Source organism: Schistocerca gregaria, chromosome X (assembly GCF_023897955.1).
Source record: "Schistocerca gregaria isolate iqSchGreg1 chromosome X, iqSchGreg1.2, whole genome shotgun sequence".
NCBI lineage: Eukaryota > Metazoa > Arthropoda > Insecta > Orthoptera > Acrididae > Schistocerca > Schistocerca gregaria.
The window spans coordinates 505,425,544-505,436,709 of NC_064931.1; the positions used below are offsets into that span (position 1 = coordinate 505,425,544).

The following is an 11,166-nucleotide window of genomic DNA, read 5'->3' on the forward strand; positions in this document are numbered from 1 at the left end:
TGGTCTGTCCGTATCTGGACAAACGACTATGCAGCCACATAAATCCACCACAAATATAGTCAGACAAATAGTAGAAAGAGAATAGATAAATTTATTCTACAATTAGAACACCTCACTACCAATACCAACAACGATGTACAGCAAGCTATGTGCAATGGACACAGACCTTCAGAGAAATATTTGTTCCCACACTTTCACTAAGCTGTCCACATCTCCATAGTACCAGCAGGTCAATGAGTCTCAAAAAGCTTAATCTGAGACATACAGAGTCAACATGGCTGTCAAATCATTGTTAGGATATTTCCAGGGGGGTTACTGAATACAAGTTTTGGCATTCCTTGCCTTATGTGGAAGTATATTGTAATGTTAAAATATTTCATCACTCTGATGTAATGAAAGCAATGCAAGTGATATCCACAAAGCATTTCATATCCTAACTGAGGATGACACTTAAATGCCACAATAAAATACTAAACACTTATGAGTTATTGTACTAACTAAGCTGTTATTTGTCATGTTATGGCCTTCACATTGCTATTACTGCAGGTCTCCTATTCTCCAACATCACGAACTCTATGGAATATTCGCTGGTCTCCCTAAAACATTTCTGGTTGAGGACCCTGCAGTAAGTTGTGGGGTCACTTTTAGGAGGAATCATTTCAATGTTTCTAGCAATAAAAGTATTAGTCAAAGCTGAGCAGCCAGCAGTAAAAGGTAACGGCTCTCCTCAACATACCTGATACTTGTTTAACAACAGATTGAAGAATATTTAACATCTACACAACACTAAAAATCGAACTACCTATGTGCCTGGTACTCACTATCAAATAATCTTGGAACTCTTAGTTTAAGTTTTCTTCAGACAAGCAGCCCTCCTTGCTGTTATTGAACGTAAACAATTTGGACAATTGTGGGAATTCAACCACTTGACAATGTATAAAACTTGTACTACAAGTTTCTGGCTGTACATAGGAGACAAATTTTAAGTTTTGTTTTTCTTCTAACGTAGCTACCATTTTACATAGTGAGTCACTCAAGCGGAAAAACAAATCCAGCAGCTCTGTTTTCAATTTCAAAAAGCACTTTTCTTGCAGTAGCTGTAACATACAACATATTCCAACAAGAACCATGATATAGGAAACTTCACCAGACAAAATATTTGGCACCACCTACATTCTGAATGGAGCCCAAGATAACGCTTACTTTCTATGTGCTGTTGTAGACACCATCTGCAGAGATGTATTTTGAATACTTTGTCAGTTTGTGTGTTCGCATGGTTAGTTGTCAATGTATGAAACTTCATTGCTTTCTTATACTTATTTTGATTGTGTTTTGATAATTCACATAGTTACTATTTCCGTTTTGAAGTTCCTTTTGATTTTAGAGATGGCCATATTCAGGGAACATAAGGGGATTTGAAGATTTTTGATGATGAATATTCAGATCTTCCAAGTGAGAATTAAGATCCAGGTGACAGTGTGAATGATGTTTCTAAGGTCCAGAGGACGATTCCAGGGACAGTGACATCTGTCTATACTGGACAAGCCTCACAGTCTTACAGTGTAAGACAAGACTACCAGACTCAACCTCTTTTCCACCCCTCAATTTCATTCCTGTCTGCCTGAACTTCTTTAACAGTATTATCAATTTGTGGAGGTATGATGAGATCATATTGGTAGGAAATCTGAAAAGTAATTACACATTTGACCCAATATTCCATTTTGTCTTACAAATAAAATGTTTCTCAGCAGTAATTTGGAAAGATCTACATCTATACTTTGTAAAGTCACCTTACAATGTGTGGCTGAGAGTACTTCTGGTACCACCATCTATTATCCCTTTCCTGTTACATTCACTAATAGCATACAGGGAAAAATGTCAGTAAGGCTCTACATGATGTCCGATTTCTCATTGTGACCATTTCACAAGAGGCATGAGGAAGAAAGACTAAGTGTAAACAGTGACCATGAGAAACAGCTCACTCATTTCACACACAACGCCTTAAACATCACATTTCATCTACTCATATTTTTGTGACACGTTTGACAGTGCACCATTATGAAAAGTAACAAACTTATGATATTTATCACTTATGTCTCATTGACCACAATGTTATTAGAAAGGGATCAAAAGTTCAAATTTGATAAGTATAATAAACATAAGGAAACCTATGCTCTTTTGAAAGACCCTATCTGTATATCCGGTTTATCAAAACCACATTAATACCTAAATCTGGATGGCCGGATGGGATCTGAAAAGTTGTACTAGCAAAGAGAAGCCTAGAATCAACAGTAGGACACCTCGTTCTGTAAACGTGACATCACGCAAACACTCATTCCAACTGCGAAGACTACAGTAAATGATCTCCAAGAAACAAGGGTAACATCAGAGATTCATAGTAACTCAAAACCTTGCTAACAAACAAAAACTGAACAAACCTAAAATGCATGTAAACAGAGCAATGAGAGAAGCATTCAATGACCTTCAAAGTAAAATTTTGTCAACAGATCTGAGTAAAAACCTCAAAAGGTTTTCGTCTTACAAAAGATCAGTGAGCAGTTTGAAATCTATTCATTCACGCAGTAACTATACTGTCAGGAAAATAGAAAATAACAGAGAGAAGGCCAAAATACTGACTTTGGCCTTTTGAGTTGTTTCATTGTGGAAGATCCTAACAGTTCCTTGTTTCAATTATCATACAAAGGTAGTAATGGCAGATATTGAGATAAGGAACTGTGGAATAGGAAAGCAACTACAAGGACCAGATGAGATACCTATCAGATTGTAGGAAGATTATGTGAAAACTTGCTTCCCTTCTAGCAGCAGTTTATCGCAGGTCACTGGAGCAATTAAGCGTACCTAGTAACTGAAAAAACTCATGTTCTTGTTTTCTAGTAAGGTCACAGGACAGATGCACATAATTATAGGCCTGTAGTGCTAATGCCAACCTATTTTAGGTTTATGAAATGTTTCGCGATCAAGAATTACGACATTTTTTGAGAACAAAAATCTGGTCTAGGAAAATCCACATGGAGTCCACAATCAGAGATCTTACAAAACCCAACTTGCTCTCTTCATCCACGTATCTAACATGGTAGACAATAGCACTTACTTAGTAGTTTGTGTTCATTCACGTCAGGAAGAGATTTGACACCATCACACCCTCCCATTTAGTGAAAATATATATGAGCTTATCTAATATCCGACCAGATTTGTGACTGGATTCAAGACTTCCTTGGAGATATAATTCGACATGTTGCTCTTAACAACAAAATCAACAGGTGCAAAGGTAATTTCCGGAGTACCCCAAGGAAGTGTGAAAGGACGCTTACTGTTTTCAACTAATATAAACGATCTAGTAGAAAGTGTCAGAAGTTCTTTAAGACTGTTTGCAAATGTATATAAGAAAGCGACTAGGCCAATGACAGTATCTATTAACAGAACAACCTCCAGAGGATTGATGAATGGTGCAGGCTGTGGCAGTTTACCTTTAACATAAATAAATTTAACATATTGCACATACATAGGAAAATAAATGCACTTCTGTGAGACTACACCACTGAGGACAAATTGCTGGAAACAGTATCTACCGTAAAGTATATAGGGGTCAATATCCAGAGCAGCCTTATGTGGAATGACCACGCGAAACAAACAGTAGGGAAAGCATGGCATTTGTTAGACATTCTTGAGTATTGTTCATCGATCTGGGACTATTACCCGGCAGGACTGATTGAAGTGAGAGAGAAGATCCAATGAAGAGAGGCAAGTTTCAAAATGGGTTTGTTTATCTGGCACGAACTCCAGTGGCAGAAGTTACAGGAGGCAGTGTGCATCCTCTAAATAAGGAACCATGGCAATTTTCACAATTCATGAACAATTGTGTCAAAACATGAGCAGCACCTACAGATTCTCTGCCAACACTGACCATTTTCTGCATGGAAGTTACCATAGATAACAGTAAACTAATAAAGGATTCCAATAAAAATCTTTGTGTAGATAAAGATTATATGCATACATAGGATGGAAAGCAAGCTCACAGTATTCATTAACACCATTTGTGATCAACCTTACAAACTTCACCGATTAAATATGAAGGGTATCACTGCAAAGCTTAAACCATGTAATATACTACCGTGTTCCATTCACAATAAACCATCGCAAGATCACAGATAAGGGCGGAAATTCGTTTTATAGCTAGCCATTCCAATTCAATCTTCCATAGCTTTTGAAGTAACTAAGGAAAAAAGTAATTCAACTGTATCACCAATTTCACAAATTGTATTAAAGACTAATACGTTCACTCTTACCCAGCTAGATCATATACACAGCCTGTAAGAATACTTACAAAAAATGATTATGCACTGTGTAAACTGATGTGTTCCATATCATTTCAACAAAAACTGATTATCTATGGTACATGTAATGAACCACAATGACCGATACAGCCAAGGAGCTACACATTCCAATTGTGGTAATGTCACTAGTCTAACTCAATATGATGCTGTGACATAAAATTTGGAAATAGAATAATGTGACCAGCATGGTGGATGAAAAAGGTAAATAACCTAAACTGTAAAACGAACATTTTCAACTGAAACTATAAATAATTTAGAAGTAAAGGTGATCACCCACCAAACAGCAGATGACTTCACACACACACACACACACACACACACACACACTAACAAGGCAATCTAGTAGACAAGTGGTCTCCTCTAACCATTTATTTATACTAGCTGAAGACAAGTCATAGTTTAAAGTTATTACCAAAGTTTCAGAAAGCTCTTGAATGATCTACTTCTAAGCTTTACTCGATACGCTAATAAACTTTTGGAGATACACAGACTATATATTATATTAAACAACAGTGTACAGGTTTTCCATTAAAACCCAGGGCGCAACAGAAAATCCTGTGCTGTGAAAACATGTGGGTTCATTTTATGAATGAGCCCAAAAGACATACCCATTTACTTTTAAGCAATTTCAGTTCCAAATCATGGTTTCGTTAGCAATAACATTAAACAAGGCTCAAGGTCAGTCTCTCTCTCTCTCTCTGTGTCTGTGTGTGAGAGAGAGAGAGAGAGAGAGAGGAGGGGGGCAGCAGAGGAGGATATGGACAGATTCCAGTGGGGGGGGGGGGGGGGGGGGAGGCACGCAATTGAGATGTATATCCCATATTCATTTAACAACTGCGAAGCTATGTTGGCTTGCTAGCTTTAGCTTCATACATAATCGAGACTAACAAAGGCAATGAACAGGCAGAAAGAGATATTCCATAGACTTAATTCCCACAGGATTCATGCTGCTTACTAGAAGAAGAATTTTATAGTACGCATGGTAGTTATCACATACAATCTCAAATTCTTACTACAGGCTGATTGACTACAGAGTCCTGCAACTGTGTATTTCAGTTATGAGGCCTTTCTTAGGACACTGCAATGACCTTTGCTCTGGTCTTGACATACAAACAGGCAACACTTCAAAAGCTGTGTGGACAATGACCATTTTTCACACAAAATCAATTTCAATGCCCAATATGTCAAGTAGCCTTGCCAATACCAAACAAAAACAGTCTTGATATTTCTGGCCTGACAACTCCTCAAGGAATGAGTAACTATATAAATAATCATGGGAGAACTGTTTCACTATATCCAAGAATGTTAGGACAATATTAAAATGGAGGTAAGCTGTCATTACAGTATTAACTATGCTACAACCTGCATGCAGTGCTATGTAGTGTCAAGCTCAAGTGAATCTAAATGCATTAAAAATAATAAGGTCAGTCCATATCAAATCCACTAACTTGAGTTTTGGAATCCCAGACTGATCATTTTTTGCACACTTACAGAGACAGTCGTTTACATGAAAATTCCCAAATTAAAAATTTTTTGGACTGTTCATTTTTTAGTTATTAATTTTTACATCATCCAAAGTTACGTAGTTTTTGTTACACTAAAAAAAAAACGTATCTCAGAAGGTATTTGACTTACAGGTCCAAAATTTGCACCATTATATTTAGTTTCTTATCAGCTATGAAAGTATGCGCTGGTTGACAATATTCATAACAATGTTGAATTTTCCCACGTGAATTATTTTTTTTTAACTTTGAAAATTTCAAAATCTGGTCTATATTTTGAGGAAAAAGAAGTATGTCAGTCATCCATTTTTTGTTAATGTGTGTGTCAAGTTTTGTGATGGTGTTCCAGAGGGAACATATAAAAATAAATTTTATTTTATTGAGAAGTGTAGCACCTTGTGCATAGTCTGTAGGGCTTCTTACTAACATGTATTGCATAAAGCCAAAAAAGAAAAAAAAAGGCTGTCAAATCCTTTTACTTCATGCCACTCAATTTATGACATTATTAGAATTTTAGACAAATGTAAATTCACATTTGGCTTTCCCATGTTAACTGTGAAGATGTTTTAACAAACACACAGTAACTCATGCTTACAGAAACTACTAATAATTATACCTCCATTTTTACAGATACACTAATATCAATAAATATAATTAAACAATGATTGAGCTGTTATTTACCCGGGTGCCTTGCAAAGAGATTTTTTTCCCTCATCTTTAATGCGAAAGATGTTATGGTGATCCACACAAAACCTGTCTAAAATTATGTATTGCCCATTTCTTTCAAATGGTATAACCTAGTTCTTTGAAGCTATAATTACCTAACTGATGTAACATGTTCTTTTATGGTGTAATCAGAGGCTTTTTGCAGTTCTTCACCTGCTAATCTATTCTTCCAGTGGCAGTTGAATTTTTTTTTAGCACAATCAATTTATCTAGTCTTCTTGATTATGAAAAAGAAAGGGTTGGTCCACAATGATGTTTGAACAAAAGGTCTACTTCTTTCTCATCTCTCTGTACAACAGAACGCATCCATTTGTTGTCATAGGCACAAGCAACAAGTCTTGTAATCTGTTGAAAAGCACTTAACATCTGGCCCCACTTTAATTTTATGAACATCAAAAATCCTTAAAATCAGAATCAAGTTTCACATTGCCTCTGACCTTGCTCATAAGAATAAATTCATAAACTCCTGTGTTCCTGTGACTGATACGGCTTTCATAAAAACTTTTTGCCAAACTCCTCTTTTATGCTGCACACTCATCATTTGTCATGTAGAAGTGACAAGGTGTATATGCTTTACCCCACTCAAATAACTGGAATGAAGTTAATATTTGACCATGTTGTGCTCCCATACTTAATATGAATGTTAAGAAAACCAGTATCACGTGCACTTATTAATATCTGCTTTCATTCTCTATGGACATCCTCAGGTGACAAAGTGGTACAAATGTGTGTGTCACAATGCAAAATGCTTTATTTCTCAATAGAACATTCAACTGCTCATGTCTGAATATGACAAGTGCATTGGTCCACTTTGTGCTTCTTGTATTCCAACGTATGCCTCTGAACATTTTATTGAGCCAATAAGCATTTTACCTCATGACACCAGCAGTTTTCTGCCACTTCATTCCCTGAGCACATATGCTTAAAGAGTTATACGTGTACAGTGTAACTGATCCTCTTTCCCTCACAGTGCTTTGCAAATTTTAACTCAATAACTCCTATCTACTGAAGTGAATTACTGTCACAACAGAAGTGAATGCACACACACGTGCACATAGTTCTATAAATGTGAGCTACAACTACTGTAAATTAAAAATTCTATAAAATGGCAAATGCATACTATACCTTACATTACTTATGTTAATTACTATATGGCATAGTTTAGTACAATTTTTAAATGGCATAGTGAAGTGTGCTTAATTAGTAGTCAATTTCATTTCAACAATGGTTTGATGTTCACCAAACCAGTTTACAAATCAAGCGCAGTTGATATAAAGCCAGCAATATGAATAGCTGTAAAACAAAATTTATTTACAGGTGTTTCCTTTAGAATACCACAATGAAATTTGGCACACACTTTAACCAATAGTGTACCACTAACACACAATATCATTTGCCCTACAAAAATTTAAATATGGTACACATTTATGCTGACTTTAATTTAGCATAGAGTAAAAAGTAACTAGATTGCTCACAGTTCTCTACCACCCACTTTGTTTTCAGCAGCTATGTTTAAAATGGAGAAAAAAAAAAAGGCTATATGCACATATCGGTTAATGCAATACAAAAGAGGAAGTACTGGCAGTGGGCTAGTTTCAAACCATGGGTTTCAGGAGCTGCATGACAAATGTTTAACACATCAACAAACACTTGAAATATTTGTTAAACTACTGCTTCATGCAATACTTTTCTACAAATCTCCAAATCTGGTCTCGATACACATCTTTCCAGAACCAACACAAGACTTTTTCCTTCTTTAAAAACAATATTTTATCTGGCCATTGTGCTTTTTCCAGATAAATAACATTTCTCAGTTCAGTCTTAGTCATATCAAGTAAAGAAATTTCTATCCCAAAATAAAATGAAAGTAAATATGCAAAGTATATTCCTTTTGTAAACATGCTATATTTCATTAACCAACTTTTTAATTGCGTATGTACACAATATTTACAAAATGTATGCTACCAGCATACTTTGCGTATCAGCTAAACAACTGTTTAGAAGGGTACCTGATTCTCACAGACACAATCAATTTTCTGTGATATGTAATTATTATCTCAGACTCCACCGGCATTGTAAGATCATACCAAATTCACCAGCAGGTCAATATCCATAACAGAAAACATTTTCAGGTACTTTTATGTCACATGACTTGCATGTTCTACACAAGTATTACAGGCAAAAATCAAGTATAGATAATTAAATAATGAAACGGACAGCCATCACCAGTAATCAGCATTTCCTTGTGTTATGTATGCAACATTTTAAGCTGGTACGAGTTATACAATGCCCTTTCATTTTTCATGGTTTACATACTACATACGCACCAAAATCTTACTATGAGACCCAGCTTAACACAGCTTTTCGAATTTACCTCTCAGTTTTACTTACAAATAACGAAAAGTGTTAATTATGGAGCAAACACAGATCCCAGACTATTCTATGGCTCAGTTGTTACTTACGAATACCACCTATATAGGTGGTGTACAAACTAACACAGAAGACCAAGTGTCCTTTTTTAATTATAAATTAAATAAAATGTAGACTACTACTAGTGATTCTAAATATTATGAAATGTAGTTAACTACTGAAACCCGTACATTCAGTAGCCCCTCCTAATAAATGTATCTTCAAGCTAACAGGCAATTAAAAAGTCTTAATAAAAACTGAACGCTCTCTAGGGAGTGGGGGTTTGAGAGTAATCATAAAGTTAGTCATCAACCACTAAAACTTTAAGATAACTAAGTTGTTTATCATGGGGCAAAATAGTTACATTTTAAACTTTTCAAAACAAACTAAATAACAATACTATTTTTCTTAAAAAGTTTACACATATGTAGTATTGATATTTATGGGGTACAAATGTGTCATATCGCTAGTAAATATTTTTGCCAATTAACAAACATTCACCTCTTGGCACAAAGCTGAAGGCAACATCGGCACACACCAAGTATTCGGTTATTTCCAATACTATTACGGCTCAACATACTGAACGAACCAGCCTATTGGAGAACCATCACAAAACATACTAAATCTGACTCGATGCTGAATTGCTCGGATTTATTAAGTGCAGCCGTTTATCTATTACATATAACTTAGAAACAAAATCCATAGAAACACGTCTACATTAATACCAGTCTTCCATTTAATACTTTTGCACTTCACTAGATATACAAGAACTGTATGACTTCCTCCCTACTATTATCCATCAAGCACTCGATACAATTTATCCACCTTTCACAAGACATCGTACATTTATTGTGCATGAAAACCAATAATGATGGACATAAACAAACAAATCAACTCACTCCAAAAGTCAAACAATTTACACATCCGTATAAAAAACCTAACCAACTCTCACTTCCAGAACTTAACTACGTCGCGAACAAGATCGAACGTACAATTTTCATACCTATGAGAAAATTCAATACCTAAATCTTATGCCCAGGAGAGAATACACATTTCACCTTGCAGCAGTTTTCGAACTTTAAACTTCGCGGATACACTACGTCACTAAACAAAAGACAGTTGACATTTAACCTAACAGACTTCAGATCATGTTTCTAACTGGAGGCTGCCATATTGAATACTAAGACCGCCAAATCATGTAATCTTGCGAAGACAATAGCGATAAGTATCCTGTAACACAAATATAAACCGCTTATGTTCATGTACTCAAAAATGTAGTGTCATTAAGACCTCAGGTTGTTCAGAAGGCAGTAAATACGCAATGTTATGAAAATCCTGACAAGCGCCATTTTCGTATCGAATTCCGAACAACGCTTACCTGTATTGAATACATGCAGCTCATCTACTATGCCTTCATTGCCTCCTCCGAAGACCACCATCAAATCTTTAATCGCCACTGCCCTGTGACCATGCCGCGGCCGAGGTTGAGGCCCTGCAGAATTTGTGATTCGTTGCCACCTCAAGATAGGAACCGCCATAACACATTATCCCGTAAGATGCACAGTTCGGGGCCGCTACAGACGCTTTTCTCAGCGTCAGATATAAACAAACGAGAACTACCAGAGATCACGGACTATACCACTGGAGATATTCTACATCAGTGTTGTCACAGAGTAAAGTGTATTATGTAAATTTTCTTAACTTTCGCGATATATTAATTGAAAGGAACGATGGTTTTTAACATTAGATACGCTGCAACGAAAGCATTGCAAAGAGAATTGTGCAGTTCATGAACAATATCTGAAACTTGATCTTGCATTATATAGATAAATTGTCAGGGTCATGTAATTCTCTTACGTACGGTTTATATTTATAGCTTTGCACGTTATGCTAGATGAGCTGAAACAAAGAGATACCTACTTAAAGGTACAATTGTTTTGTTATGTGTGTAGTTTTGATAATTGTGCTTCAGCTTTTAAATTTAAGAAATTAAGTCTGAATAAATACGCTGACATATCGAAACTCGCCAAAACATTTATAAAGTAAAATTCCTAACGCATCTTATAAATTCATAGATGTTTAAGTACTTAATGAGATTATGTGTCGGGTGTAATCTCACGTAGGAGAAGAGCTGCTTTTTTAACTCCTTTATTAATCTAGTACACACACTGGAC

General features: G+C 35.8%; 1 protein-coding gene across 2 annotated transcripts in view; it reads right to left on the reverse strand.

Annotated features, from left to right (window-relative positions):
- LOC126297580 (host cell factor 2) overlaps window positions 1-10,595 on the reverse strand; it is a 234,210-nt gene extending 223,615 nt beyond the window's left edge. For both annotated transcript variants that reach the window (XM_049988548.1, XM_049988547.1), the window contains exon 1: window positions 10,371-10,595. In XM_049988548.1, the coding sequence (XP_049844505.1) occupies window positions 10,371-10,530 (160 nt within the window). In that variant the 5' untranslated portion in view covers window positions 10,531-10,595. The remainder of the gene's footprint in view (window positions 1-10,370) is intronic.
- Between the last annotated feature and the right edge of the window lie 571 nt (window positions 10,596-11,166).